General features: G+C 43.3%; 1 protein-coding gene across 1 annotated transcript in view; it reads left to right on the top strand.

Moving 5' to 3' along the window:
- Positions 1-11,474, top strand: part of cox10 (cytochrome c oxidase assembly factor heme A:farnesyltransferase COX10) — a 28,770-nt gene extending 17,296 nt beyond the window's left edge. Inside the window, exons 5-7 of the mRNA XM_080516743.1 lie at positions 7,301-7,371; positions 9,596-9,828; positions 10,818-11,474. Coding sequence (XP_080372869.1) covers positions 7,301-7,371; positions 9,596-9,828; positions 10,818-11,230 — 717 coding nt within the window. The 3' untranslated portion in view covers positions 11,231-11,474. The remainder of the gene's footprint in view (positions 1-7,300; positions 7,372-9,595; positions 9,829-10,817) is intronic.
- Positions 11,475-15,582: the final 4,108 nt, after the last annotated feature.

The following is a 15,582-nucleotide window of genomic DNA, read 5'->3' on the forward strand; positions in this document are numbered from 1 at the left end:
ACAGAATACGGACGGGTTCAAATGGGAATTGGAGCTTTTGCGGTATTTAGGCCCCGTTTACATGACAGCGTTTTGAGTAGAAACAAATAATTTTTGTTTCAGAAAAGATTTGTGTTTTCACAGAAAGGTTTTCAAAATAATGTGGTGAGCATGCCAGGCCAGGAGTTGGCGCTGTTGCTGGCTGAGAACTATATGACCAAGTTGGATTGTTATTACAGTAACTGTCAGCTATAAAACTGCCATAGAATAGAGAATACGGACCTGGAGTCATGCCACTCTTGAGATAACATTGTTATTGTTGTCATCTACTCTCACATGTGGGCACCGTTGTCACGTAAACAGGCCCCCAAAACGCAACTACAGCTTTGCGTTTTCTTGAAAAAAACATGCTGCTCAATTTTGGAGTCTGATCACGTGATCTGCACTTTTGATTTTCTGTGTTTTATACCGCTCGCCATCAGTTTAGGCTCCTCCAAGTCTGTTGTATTGCAGCTGAAAATGTGTTTCCTGGATGTCGTCATTTCCAAGCTATTTTTGGTTTCAATCAGAATTCAGATCTTGAAACCAACTCTTCAACACGACTTATCAGAAGTCAAGTTTACAGAACAGACACGTGAAGCAAAGAAGAACAGGCACGATTAAACAATCATTTGTGATGTAATTTAACTGCAAACATCCTTACTTTGCCTGCTTTTCATGAGACGCTTGACGTTTGTCCCAACAAGTCACCACAAGATAAGAGGTACAAAAAAAAAAGACCCAAACAACAGAAATAAAGGAAGACGTTTGTTTGTGACGTGTGTCTAGACCACTGGTCTAATCTGGAATTCTGTTGAATTTCATCTGTTGTTGGTGTCTTCTCCATCAATAACACAGATGTAGAAATATGCTATCTATTTAACTGTTTGCTGTAACAGAAAACAAACCGAACAATGAGTCCAAAACTGAGGTACACATCAGCTCAGGAAAGCTTTATAAAAAGACAGATGCTCTTGTCTGTGTTGAAAAGTTATTTGATGTCCTCCAGATTTCCATTTTGATGTCTATGCGAGGTAATACGATATACACACACAACTCGACTCGACTAATAGCCGTCATGACACTTGGCTGCAACAAATGTTCACAGGGGCTTTCAAACCTGTCTCCTGAACCTTTTTGTCCAAAATATGTGTCATAGTTGTTGCAGATGTTTTGACTTGGTGAAAAGCCCACAGATACAGAAGAAGAAGAAGAAGAAATTAATTCAGCACGTCAGCCTAGACTTCACCCAGGTTTATGCTCCTCATCCTGCCTCAATGTCGCGAGTTGTCACAGACCAGAGAGATTGAGGTTTTTGCGCACACACACACACACACACACACACACACACACACACACACACACACACACACACACACACACACACACACACACACACACACACACACACACACACACACACACACACACACACACACACACACACACACGTGTCAGTGTCCTCAAGGTCGGACACAGCTGTGGACGAAAAATCCAAACACTCACATTCTCTCAAACATACACACGGTCACGCACATGTCTTCTCTTTAAACTGTTGAGAGGCTTTCAAACTGCATGTCATGTCACTCACACCCTCACAGTCATTTGCAAATGCCTGGCGGTGGTGGAAACGTGTGTTTATTTCTTTTAAACAAGTGACCACACACACACACACACACTTCACTGATATGTTTTCCCACAGTGTGTGAAGCTCAAGCACTCTAGTTAACAGTGATCAGGAACGGGGTGAAATGGAGTCATTAGTATGAACGCCAACTTATCATTCATATTCAAATGAATAAGTCTTGTTTGCAGAGTTTATGTTTACAGTGAGATGATTATGAATCTGTGAGCCAACGTGGTCAATGGTGTTGAAAGGGAAACTTTTTAATTGAAGGATGAAGCCATAACTCCAGGTTTATATCACTCTTTTTGTAACATTCACATGAGGGCATCGCAATATATCATGCCCTTATTGTTATTGGGACATTATCAACACACACTGATCTGGAATAAATGGTGGTTCCTCCTACCCTCTTGGAGGCGCTGTGATCTGGTTACATTTTGCTATAACTGATTTAGAAAATGAGGTGTAATGCAATGAATTTAAATGAATCACTCCTAAACCCAAGGCTCAGATTCCCCTGGATCCCATCGACAAAACTGAACTGAAAACTGACATTTATTATATTTATGGCCTCAAAGAAGCAACTTTCACATCCTCCTTTGTTCAGACGAGAAGGTTTATGTATGAATAAGTGTGTTTCTTCTTCCAAAAGTCTATTTCAGAGTACACGATGCCTCAGCTCTGCAGATGTTGCCCGTATCTTCACAAGCAGAGGGACTTATTACCATCAGGGCAGAGGTAACGCAGCTCTGCGCGGCATTAATTGGCTGATTAACATAAGGATAGTTTAGCACTTCACTGTCCCACATTCGGCCCATTAATCAGGAGGGAGGCCTGCCAGCTGAACCGCCGCCAGCAACTGTGCACAGGCGAGAGGAAAGGGCCAGGAGAGGTGTGGGTTCAGCACCCGGCTGAAAGGGAGACGTGATCCACTCCTCAGCCAGACACTAAAGTAGTGGCTGCACGAATCAAAGGAGGAGGCGTGTCGCGGTATGATGGTGTTTATGTCAGTTCTGAATGTCTGAAGCGACACGTGGGTTTATTAGCAGACCTGGAAACAAGGTTGACCCGGCAGCAAAAATGTTTTTAAATCACATCATGAATCAAGGCAACTAATCCCCGACCAGGTTAGCTTGTTGAAGAAGCCAGCGAGCCAGAGAGACTTCGCCCAGCCGTCCATGTACAGCACACCAGAGCACAGTGATTCGTCTCCTCAATACCTAAACCATCGCAACATTACCGTTTCTATGTGACAGCATTTACACTGTGTTGTGGTGAAATTGCATCGTTGTTGTGTCAGAAAAGTTTCGCGTTTACACTGTAACGTTTTGAAAATAATGTCCGTGTACATGGAAGTGGCAAAAATGCTGAAACTGACATCGTTTTCATGTAGGGCCGTACCAAGTCCCAGGAGAATATGAACTTTATCATATAAACGGGGCCGAAGATGCTCTTAAGAGTGTTAAATCCCAAATAACGGGAGGTACAGGACCAGCTTTCCATTAAAAGAATTTGATTCCCTTCATCTGCTACCCAAATATTACAGCCAGGAGATTTGATTAGCTTCTCACTGCGTCTGTCCAGACGTGTTACCCGGCAGACTGACAAGTCCACCGCCAATCCTTCTACATCTATTAGTGGCAGCTCTCCTCTTAATGATCTTGTCTCTAACCTCTGTAAAAATGTAGCCCCAAAGATGTTTATTTCATTTTGTGGAATAACCTTTAAAAAAATCTTTGAGATCACTCAGACATATGTACCAAACTTTTTTTGCTCCTAATTTATCACCAATTGATGTGTTTTTACAGGATGTTAGCAGGCAGGAGGCATCCAGCAAAATATCTGATTTCGACTCATCTAACAAATTACAAAGGGTACAATTTTGGCTTCTATGCTTTTTCTTAATTCAAGGCCCAAATGTGCTGCAGTTTTTTAAATCGTTTGATCCATTTTTAGTTAATCCAGTCATAAAAGCAGTGTTATTCCAGCTGACAGCGTATCAGTACCTCATCTCTACTTCTCCAGTCTCTTCTACTTCCTTTAAGCCCTTTTTGTAACCTGTTTTCAACATGCCTGCTCACCACACAGGTTCATACTCTCAGGTTAATTAATACTTTGGAAGTGTTTAACAGGTTCAGCGGTGAAGTGGTGGTGGGGGGGGGGGATCACAGCATTGCTCACATAACTCCAAGACTATCGGTTTGACTCGGGAAGACATCAATAGCACGTCTGTGACAGCGCGACGCTTCCTCTCCTGACACCTTGAGCTAACCTTGATCTGCCATCGCAGCGTCTCCCGTGTTTGCGACGAGGCAGGTTGCGTGGCTCGTCTTGTTTGGTGCCACTTCCTTTCTTTCATTTGTAACTTCAAAACGTGGCGACTGCCAGCGCCGCCGAGTTGACATCTGAGGAAAAGCTTAATCTGAGTAAATCTCTGGCTGCTTGTTTGTCAAGTGGCTGATCAGAGACGGTTCGCAGTTGGTGTTGAGAGCTCTCGTCCTTGGGCCGCATGCGAGGACGCACCGCCCGTCCGCGTGGATGTTTGAGTCCGTCTTTCAAGCCGGCGGCGACTTTTGATTGTCGGTTTCAGCCGGTGCACCTGGGTTTTAGTCCGCGCTGTCAGACAGGCTGATGTTTCGGTCCCCGCGTCTGTGTTTGGACACGGCCTTGCCTCTGGAGTCAACACAGCGAACGCAGAGTGGAGTTACTGTATCGCTCCTCTCTAACTATCACCGCACTTCCAATTGTTGTTTTTGCTGGAGGATCAGAAATGGTTCGGTGGTTTTGGGTTGGCGAGGCAGGTTTTTTTTTTTTTTGTACTGCACAGAGCAACATAGCGTAAAAAGTCAAGATTTTTCTTAATGAAGTGGTAGAACAAGCTGACCACGGCCTGAGCTTCAGCTCCTCAAATTACAGTCATCAAACGGATCCTGTACTGCACTTTGTGCCGCTTTAAGTGGTATCATGATACAAGGCTAGGTTATCTTCTGTCGAATAGGAAATGCCTCCTCGCAGCCTGTTATCAATTGAGGCCTGGTGGTTTTCAGTGGATCACGCTCCGTCTTTGATAGCTAAACACCCCCCTCTCACTTTAGTCTCGCCTGTTTTCCGTCTTCATCATCTGGTGGATAATTGTCGCCACAGAGGAGTCGGCAGAGCAAAAGCAGCGTTAAGTTTGAAGAATTACACTCATTAATTCATTCTTCTATCTTCTAAACTGTTTTATCTAAATTAGTGGAAGGGAAAAAAAACACACATGCTGTTTAAGCAAGCTCGACACTAAAACTAGTCATTCACTGAAGCTACTAGCTTTACTAAAATGGAACATTTTGTGCAGGTTAATCCATTTCAAAGGGTGCAACAGATAGTTGACAAAACAAAGTAAATACAAGACTACAGTCGGTATTCTGAGGCCCATTATTCAAATGAAGTGAAACACAACACTTCACAATGAAGTTAGATGCTTTGTAACGTGGTATGGAAATAATTCAAAACACAAATATGAAGTCAAGGCATTTAATAATCTAACAAATATTTTCTTTCACCATTCTTGTGTTGACTTTTTGGTCAGTGAAAGTTTTTTTTTCAGGAAATATCCTCATGCAAGAATGTTTGCACTATGCGAGGAATCTTATACACAGGAGAATTTTGTAAACTGCACAGTGAACGGCCCCGCCCAGATTTAAACCCACAACCTTCTCACTGTGAATCCAGAGTGCAAACCACTGCTCTTATCGTGCAGCTGTAACAGAAACTCGAATTAAAAATGGCCTTGAAAATACAAAAGAGCCCAAAATATCACAAAAGTCTGATACAGATTAAAATCACATGGTTACACACACACAGAGCTGCATACTGGTCAACTTTTGCACATTATTGGTTAATTCAAAGTTTTCCCCGCCGAGTCTCAACCGTCCCCGACCGCCGGACCTACCTGCACACACGAAACGCCAACGCTCCCAATTATTTCAATACCTCGGCTGCAGCGCATGGCAGCGTTGGGCGGAAATAATGACATGGGTTAGCGAGGGCCACTGATGCGAACCAGATGACTTTCAAAAGGGCCCGAGAGGGAGGGACGGAGGAGGACTGAGCCCATTCAGGGAGTCCACTGGCTGATTTGCATTCACCCTAAATCATCAACACACAACAATGGCGGTACGGTAAATACTTGGAATACTTTCTCACGCTTGCAGAGCTCTTCTCTGCTTTCCGTACGCTCTCCAGGTGTGTGAGTGGGTCTCTTGTGCTCTCCAGCTCCATGTGGGGAGATGTTATTGGAAACTAAGTGGAGATGTTTTTTTTTTTTTTGTTGTTTTGTTTTTTTATGAGAGCAGTGCTGCAGCAGACTTGGCCCCCGGCCCGCCAGAGACCTGATTCAGGCACCGGTTCTTTTTCTCGGGGGCCATGGCCACAAAGTGCATTCGCTCTCAAGCAGCCCCTGACCTCTTGACGCATTTCCTGACCCAGGAAATAGAATTAACACCTCGGTCTGGGCCTTGGGGTCCGACAGCCGCGCACACAGCTGCGTGCAAGCCCACCAGAGTCCAGGCCCGGCAGGATGAGTGCACCGAAACGAAAGAGCACCTATTAATGGAGGGACGCTGAAACCAGTTACCACCGGAGCCAAATAATGACATATTCCGCCATAAAGTCCTTCGTGAAAGACCAGCATTCGTTTCCACCCAGAATTCTGTTCACTAATGGCTTCATGCAAACTACAGCGCGAGTAAATGTCCCACAATCCAGCTGCTGGGATCGAGTTCAGAGGTCCCAACCAGATGTGGGTACTGTCGGCCATTTTTGATCCGCTCTCCTGGAAGTTTCTGAAGAGGGAATGAACCTGTTTAGTAGATATTTACTCGTTTATCAGAAGAGATGACTCTTGATATTCATCACACAAGAGCTTTATCTGTTTTCTTCATTAGTAAGAGACTTTTATCAGACGCACGCACACACACACACACACACATGCACACACGCACACGCACACAGATTAGCCAGTTCCTGCATTTAAGCACCCCATATGTTTGCATTTTAGTCACACATTGCCAATCTCCTGGGAGCACTTTGAAGCGCGCTCCTCCAGAGCGGATCATAAAACAGGAGTGTAAGTAGTTTTTCACAGAGTTGCATCGCCAAGCGGCCCCACCGCGACCACCACCCACCAAACGGGCTCGCACGCCTCCGCCCTCCACCTCCAGTCCATTTACTCTCCACACACAGCGGCGGCGGGCCGCCGCTCGGGTCAGCGGCTCTGCTCCGGCGACTCCTCACACGTCCTTTCTTTTCATTAAAAAGCCCGACAGAGCAGGGAAATGTGGGAGTTTTATTTCTACATTCAGCGTCCGACTTGCATCCGCGGAAAAACAGCGTCGCTGTAATTGCCGCTCGCTCCTTTCACACTATTGTTTTCGACGTGAAAATACATTTGTTACTCAGCGCAACCTTTGCTCCTCCACATTGCAGAAAAGCTCATTTGAATTTTTCGTACCGTGTCAGCATCTTTGATTTGCGATGCATAAAAACACTCTGATGTAACTGTAAAAAAAAATTGCATCAAATGTCAAAGATTTCTCTCTGATATTTGTCTGACTCTGACTTTATTTTGATGTGTTCCCCGCATTAAACCACCACGTTGTCTTGTCTCCGCAGTACTTCGAGGTGCCATTTGACTCCAACATGAACCGAACCAAGAACCGCCCGCTGGTCCGAGGACAGATCAGGTACCAGCAAACGTCTTTTCCCCTCTTTTCACTGTGGTTTCCTGGCGTTGGAGAAGCAGACGGCCAACTGTCGGGGTGCAATCTGAACTTTCGCCGTTCTTACCCCCCCGGCGACCAGATCTGAAGTCCTTTTTTTTTTTAACTGGACCGAGCAAATACCTGGACTTTAACCCACAGCTTATCTCACTCCAGCAGCGGGATTCTCCATCGACGTTGTGTTTAAAAAAGACTTCAGACGTGGTGACTGGAAGCGTTCCCGTCCTGTCTAAACACTCCGGCTTTTAAGCTCGTCTCTGACCAGAGGAGGCGTGTGCGCGTCTGTCTCCAGAAAGCCTTTATCTCTCTTGCTCTCAGTCCCCCCCCCCCTCTTCTCCTCAACACATACAAAGCTCCGTGTCAAGACAGAGAGCAGATGGGAAGCCGGACGGTCCTGTCAAACAAGCCGTCAGGAGGCCACATTTTACTCCAGCTTTATGTGATGTTTCTTCTCCGCGAAGCGGCCGCGTTGGAAATAGTTTGTCATCATATGTACGTCCACCCAAGTGTCTAATCTGTATTTGTTCCTCTGTGGAATGTGGATGACGGTTTCCTCTGTTGTGGTCCTGAGAAGTTTTGAGGCTCCCACATGTTGTGATGCTCCAGTTCTTCTTCCCGGAGAAGAAAAAAAAAAAACACTCACAGGACCTATTTTGATCTTCCCAAGGGAAACTTAACAGGCCTTCCAAATAATAACCACAAGTTTGGATTTTTGACAGGTAATTATGGTCCTATCATGGGTTTTTTTTTTTTTTTTTTTTTTTTGTGTTAGATTTCATTCAAATTGTAGTGTTATCCAAGCTGTGAGATTTCTTTTAACTTACAATTTCAGACATGGATACAAGCACTTGAGCAGTTTTTAATCGGATTTAAGAGAGTCCTTAGTCTGCTGCTTTAACATTCTGCACAACTCGAGCTCGGTTTGCATCGTTTTTGTGATTTTCCATGGAGTCGGAGCATTTTCACAAAAGTTGCTTATTCCGCCGTTTTTACGGAAAGTGAGTCTGAGCATTTTCAAACTGTTACACCTTGATAGTGGCTTTCAAAAAATGTGTGTTTCCAGTGGCTCTGATCGTCGTCATGTAAACGAACAACCAAAATGCAATGAACGTTTTCTGTCTTGACTTATTGTCTCCCATGCCTTCTCAGGCTCAATGTAATCTATTACTTTCCTGAAGCAGAAACCTTCGTTTTGAAGATCAGCGAAGTGGAGTTGGAGTGGTGCCTCGAACATCACGTTTACTATCGAGGGAACTTTTAACATTTAATAGCTTAACTGGATAATCTCACATTGCAACAACACAAATTTCCTAAATCCTTTTTTTTTTTTCTTGCCATAGATTTTCCATTGATATCACTTTGTGATCATTTTTTGATGCAGTATCACACAAATTCCTGCAAATTGTACAAGTGTGAACAGACAAAAAGTCCTCCCAGTTAAATCCATTCTGTATTGGTTTAGTGGATTATTCCTGATAGAATTAGCTTTATTTTCCCGCTCTCTTGTGAATTAGTGTGAAGTTTATGGGGTTTTGACGGCAGCTCTTTCTTGAAAGCCGTTTTGTAGTCGAGTCCCCGAAGTCTCTGCGGTTCTCCGCCGTTTGCTTTAGAACAACCCGGGACTATTTCACAGGTGAACCCACATTTAATCCCTCAGATTTACTGTGGACATCCGGCCTCGGTCTGACCAGAAGCCACATGTTGTGTGCCCCCCCCCCCTCCACGTGTTGACTTTACCCACCTGACGTTGTGACTGTACCGGACCCCCCGCTGAGCCGGCCAACATGAAACAGACGTAACACCACTAATCACATTAATGCTCCACACCACACACACAAAAAAAAAAAAAAGGCCTGCGTTTGGTCAAGATTGTAATCTCCCCTCTCTTTAATTCGTGGAGCATTTACTGGTGAATTTGAACCAGACCCGACCGTCGCTGCTTCCAGTTAAAGAGGAGGAGGAGGGAGGAGGAGGAGGAAGCCTTCATCTGGCTGAACGCTCCAGCCGTGTGGTTTTCTGCAGCGAGTTATGATCTCTGGCGTTGTGCTGCGTTTCTCCCGACAGACTCTAATCAGACGCGTCTCCTTTCCAGCCTCACGTTTTCGAGACGAGCCGTAAAGTTGGGACGCTGCGTCTCATTGCCCCTCCCTCTCTCTCTCTCTCTCTCTCTCTCTCTGTGTGTGTCCAGCCCCCTCCACGCCGTGTCCTTCGCCCTGGCCTGCGGACTCCCCGGAGTGGCCCTGCTCGCCGTGGCCGTCAACCCGCTCACCGGCTTCCTGGGCGCCCTCAACATCTTCCTGTACACCTGCTGCTACACACCGCTCAAGAGGCTGAGCATCAGCAACACCTGGGTGGGGGCCGTGGTGGGCGCCATCCCCCCCGTGATGGGCTGGACCGCCGCCACCGGTTGTCTGGAGCCAGGTATGAACCAGCAAATAGATTTATGTACACACACACACACACACACACACAGATATATGTACACATGTAACATTTAGTTAGTTTGAGTTTATTTCATTCATTGTTTGGGGTGGCAAACGCATTCAAGTTTCACATGTGGACCATATTCCATTATATTTTTAGAATCAAGAATTAAAGATGTGTCGACAACAGAGAAAACATCCAAATGTTTTTGTTTTTTTTTGTTTTATTGATTTGCTTCTTTCTTTTTTTCAAAGAAACTTGAAAGTCATTGATAATTGTAGCCGTGTAATCGGAGTGATTTAATCGATTTCCCAGTCAATTGATAGAATCTCATCAGTCTGGTCCGAATGAGATTTGAAATCATTTCGCCTCAGGAAGGAACGAAAGCTGCTTTTTTTTTTCAAATCTCAGAAAAGATCAGAACCAGGAGTCAAAGAGGAGACATTTTATTCAGCAGCATGTGTGAGACATCGGGTTTTATAACGGGGTGACAAACATCAGGCCCGTGGACCAAAACTAAGACGCTCCAAACTGGCCGCCAACACATTGTATGAATTTAAAAAAAAGTATATAGATTTTGCCGTCTGGGTGAGTTTGTAAAAACACCCATAATGCAACACAAATGGGAGTTGTTGTTTTTTTTTTTTATATTTCATTGTGTTTAGCACCAAAAGGTTTGATTGAAATTAGATTTATGTTGAAAATTGAGTAATTTTGGGTAGTTTTTGTCAAAATATTGACACTTTCATCATGTAAGCTTTGCACCACGACAACGAAAAGTTTAAAATTTAAAGGTGATTATGTCACTATTTTACCCGTCCAACCCTCAATATGAAAGTGGACTGTTCTCAGTGTTATTACAGTAAAGTGGAACAATTAGTTTTATTCCAAAAGTAAAGCAAGTGTGTGTCATTGACTGTGTGAGACTAAAAGAAACGTGCAGCCATTAACCCCCCCCCCACCCTTGTTTTCTTTAATCCCCGCAGGTGCTTTGTTGCTGGGTGGCTTCCTGTACAGCTGGCAGTTCCCCCACTTCAACGCCCTCAGCTGGAACTTGAGGGAGGACTACTCCCGCGGCGGCTATCGCATGATGTCCGTCACCCACCCGGCCATGTGCCGGCGGGTGGCCCTGCGCCACAGCCTGGCCCTGATGGGGCTGGCGGCGGCGGCGCCGGCGCTGGGCGTCACCACCTGGACGTTCCCCGTCGTCTCCCTGCCCATCAACCTGTACATCAGCTACCTGGCGCTGCGCTTCTACCAGCGGGGCGACCGCGGCAGCGCCCGCCGCCTCTTCTTCTGCAGCCTGTGGCACCTGCCCATGCTGCTGCTGCTGGCGCTCACCTGCAAGAAGCGCAGCGGCGACCAGCAGGGCGGCGCTCTGCCACCCGAACCTCACTGAATCACACAAACCACTGTAAATACTGATAGTTGATATTTATTTGTGTACATGACTGATGTTAAAATCACCTGCAAAGTGTAAATGGACTCACTCGGGTGACTCGGATTACTCATGTGCATTTCACTCGGGTCTGATATTCGGGTCACTCCTCCTTGACGGTTCATGGTCGTATTTCCTCCCCCCACACACACGGTGCTGTAACGTCGAACTGCCCCAGAACCCGGTGAGAGTTTTACCCCCACCCAACAGGACGGGGGGGGGGTGGGGGGGGCAAAAGTTCCCAGACAATAAACACACGATTGTTTAACTCCGTCTTCGTCTTTTCATTCAGGAGTTCATATTTCTCCTTCACCTTTAAACAAATACAAGAAGCCACAAACCAAAAAAAAGCCGGAACGCCATCAACGCGCGTCAAGCTTCTTTAGGAAATGTTGAAACAGAAACTTAAGGATGCGTTTCTGTCTGCGACTCGGTTAAAATTAATATAAAACATAACATAAAAATACTGTGATTTTTTTTGGTCTCATCAGTCTGAGCTTTAATTATTTTGTATGTTTAAAAATTCCCTTGAAAAACATTTTTCAAACAGGTTTATTACATGTAAACAAATATTTTGACTATTTTCTATAAATATGTCTTAGAAGTCAAATGAAATAAATTTTTGTTTCTCACATGATTTTTAAATCAAATAACCATAATTATAACTTTTTATAAATTTTTTTAGTGTTGATATTTTGACTTTAAAATAAGATAATTACTGGCAGAATGTTTTTTAAATTCTCTTTTGGAGGATTAGAAGTTATTTCTATTATCGCTGACGTGGCTTAAACCAAACACGACAACCCAAAAAAGTTTAATCAGTTTTATCAGACGAGGAACAAACTGAAGCCAGTGGATTATTTATACCTATACTATAAATTATGTGGATAATCCAGAATATGTACAATTTACAAACTAAAAACCCCAAAACAAACAATTTTTGTTTCCTTTTTTTCATTCAGCCTGAACTGCAAACTTTAATTATTCTGTATTTCAAAGTATATTTTGCTATTAAACGCAATATTTCAACTTTTTATTGAAATTGTTTCATAAATCCTTATAAGTTTCTTGTGATTTTTAATGAACCATAATTATGACTTTTGAACGCTCTTAACTTTGATGTCAAGATTTTAAGTGTAAAATAACAAAGAATAATGGAACAAACAAATCAAATAACTTTCTTTGGGTGAGTTGTGGTACAAATGAGTTAATTAGAGTGAAATTGGTTTTATGTAACATTTTTGTGATTTGTGATATAAATGTCGCCCTTTTGCTTCCTGTTTTTTCAGTAAATTGAGTTTTTAAATCTCTACTAAGTGCAGACCTGTTTTCTCTCAGTGTGGGGTCGTACGGTGGCCACACTGGGACAAAACTCCCGAGATCCCGCCATTGGTGTGTGGGAGAATGAAGCTCAAGATCAGGAAAATCTAGAAATATATCGGATGCTTTCAAAGAACTGTTTTCCACTTTAAAACGCGCACACCCCTCGTTAGTTAGTGCTGAGTCAGCGTGCACATGCGACGTGGATATTTGGGGTTTTCAATCAGTGGATCCGCTCGCTTCGGGAACAAACTACGTGGCGTTTTTTTTTTTAAAACGGGCCACCTCTTGCACCTGTCACTCAGCATGTGCTCCCCTTCCGCCCTTCACTCCCGAGTTTTGGTATTTGGTTACGTTTCCATCACCGTGCCGGGAGGAACAAGCGTTCCCCTTCCCGTCCCTCCATAAAAAGGCTTGTAGGATTTAGCCAAGGCCGCGAGACCTGAAACGGCTCGACATCCTCGTAAAGTGTCTGACCGGATCCAGAGTTTCATATCAGAGGGCCGAGGCAGAGTGATCGGGCCAGCTGTTACAGTGCAAACACACACACACACACACACACACACACACACACACACACATAAAAACCTGTGTGGAGATTAAATGTCTTCACCAAGTGATGGCCTTTTTTTTTTTTTACATCTGCCCCAATAAAGGTGCACCACTCACTCCACAGTTTCCTCACACTGTTGTGTGTTCATCACAGGACTGGAATCCTGAGATCACAAAGTGAAGACACTGTCTCCGAGCTCCCCCCCTCTGATTAAAGGTGACTTCATCCTTCTTCTTTTTTTTCTTTCTTTTCCAAACGATCATTTTCATAATTATCTCTGAAAGTTCTAGGGCGAGTTGGAGCTCATGTGGAGCTGAAGAAGAGGCGTTTCACAGCGTCGGTCGAGGCAGACTTCCTCCTCTTGTCTTCTTTTGCATCATTATCACAGATTATTGTTAGAAAACTCACTTTCAATACAAAAATCATAAAGACCCCACCCAAAATTAATCAAAGGGCGTTTTAGGCCTTTGAAGTCAGTTTATTTCTATATAATAAAGTCTATAGAGCAACTTTAAATCTTTGTGGAGCAAGTAACCACATACATCCTCTTCTTTTTTCTTTATAACACTCTATAAGTTCAGAATGACACCTTTTTTGGAAAAAAAACAAACAAAAACAAAACACATTCAGGATAAGACAGGACATCTAGAAAGCATATTTGTCCATTTAGATATTATCTAAAACTAGAATTTGTAAAATGTGTATGACTTGGATGTTTTTTCACTTTATAACAGATGTATTTATGATATATTTACAACAAGTCCACACGAGCAAGCAGAGGAGACGACTGGGAAGGGAAAAAACTTCATTTTAACATGAAGAAAACTGCAGAACCCGACTCCGAAACTATATCTGCATGGACCAGACCCGGAGGTGGAGCTGTTGGACGGGTTCTGCTTCCGGGGCCACGAGGAATCTCAGGTTGACCTCTTCGGTCTCTGCTGTGCTCACAACCTCTGCGTTTGGAAAATCTGAATTGAAAGAGCTGCAGTAATCCTAAAACAACATTTAGACTGAAACCATGAAGCCACACACAGTAAAACTACACCAGCAGGGCCCTCAAGGGGGGGTGGAGGTGACACACACACACACACACACACACACACACACACACACACACACACACACACACACACACACACACACACACACACACACACACACACACACACACACAGCTTCAGTATTTCAGTACTATTACTATTACATTAATATATGGATGCTCATACAGGAAGATGTTCTTTGGTTTGTTTGTTGTTTTTGTGTGTGTGTATGTCTCGACGGGGATTCGAACCAGCGTTCAACACTTGACCTTAACGCGGAGCGTCAGTTTGAGTTTCTTCCTACTTATTAACACACGCAGTATAAAATCAATCCGTCTTATTTAAGCTTTTATCCGAGGTTTTTTGATATTTGCACGAGTTTACTGATTTAATAGAATTCCTCCAAAACTGAATCCTGCACGTTTAATGCGCGTAAAAGTTTCACTTCTTCCAACTTTGACGCACGAGTTCAGCTTGTTGGCTTGTTTTGAAGAAGAAAAAACTAAAGTGGCAGTGGATCTGTTTCAGACGCGGCTGAAGGTTTGAGTTACGGCTCTGTTTTCAGTCATCTCGATTCTTTTTTCTTTTTTTTCTACATAAATTGGAAACTCAGCGCATGTTTTTAATATCGGATCGTTTAATATTTTAGCTTTTCTTTCTGAGATGTTTCCGAGTTGATTTTTTTTTTAAGTGTTTCCAGGAATTAAAAAAAAATAGAGGGGGGGAAAGTTCATGTAATAACTCTGAGCCTGGTTCACGAGCTTCGTTCTGTCCATGAAATACAATGTTAAAGATTTTGGACACTCTGAGAAAAGTCTTTTATTATTATGTGGTTTTACCTTGGTGGGCATATTTTGTCTTTTTTAAGTTTTGTGAATACCAAAAAAGTTGGAAAACTTTAGAATTGAGCCACCCCACCCCACCCACCCCCCCAAGACGTAGAAGCAAAAACAAAGTAAATCGACTAAAGCGTCCTGATGCCGTAATTTGCGTAATTTGAATATTAAAAAAACAAAAACAAAACAATAGAGGCTTACTGTCTATTCTGTTTAACCTGTTGAATATATATAGACGATTATTGAAATACAGTTACTGACTAGTTACCAACAGATTGATTATAATATAGACGTTAAAGTAATACGCAAAAATGCATACATTTTCAAGTGCATATTATTATTATTATTATTATTATTATTATTATTATTATTATTACACCTCCTCCCACTATTATTTGTATATTGTTGTTTGTATTTTTAATGGATTCTTTTAGGACACTGTAATTTAAGTTTGACATTGACTGTGGTTTTTAAGTTTCTAATTTGATTTCTTTCCTACTGACACTGTGATTTTAATCTGATTTCTTCTCGTTGTTTCAGGTCTCGGAGATGTTTGACCTT

This window comes from Blennius ocellaris (genome assembly GCF_963422515.1).
Source record: "Blennius ocellaris genome assembly, chromosome: 21".
NCBI lineage: Eukaryota > Metazoa > Chordata > Actinopteri > Blenniiformes > Blenniidae > Blennius > Blennius ocellaris.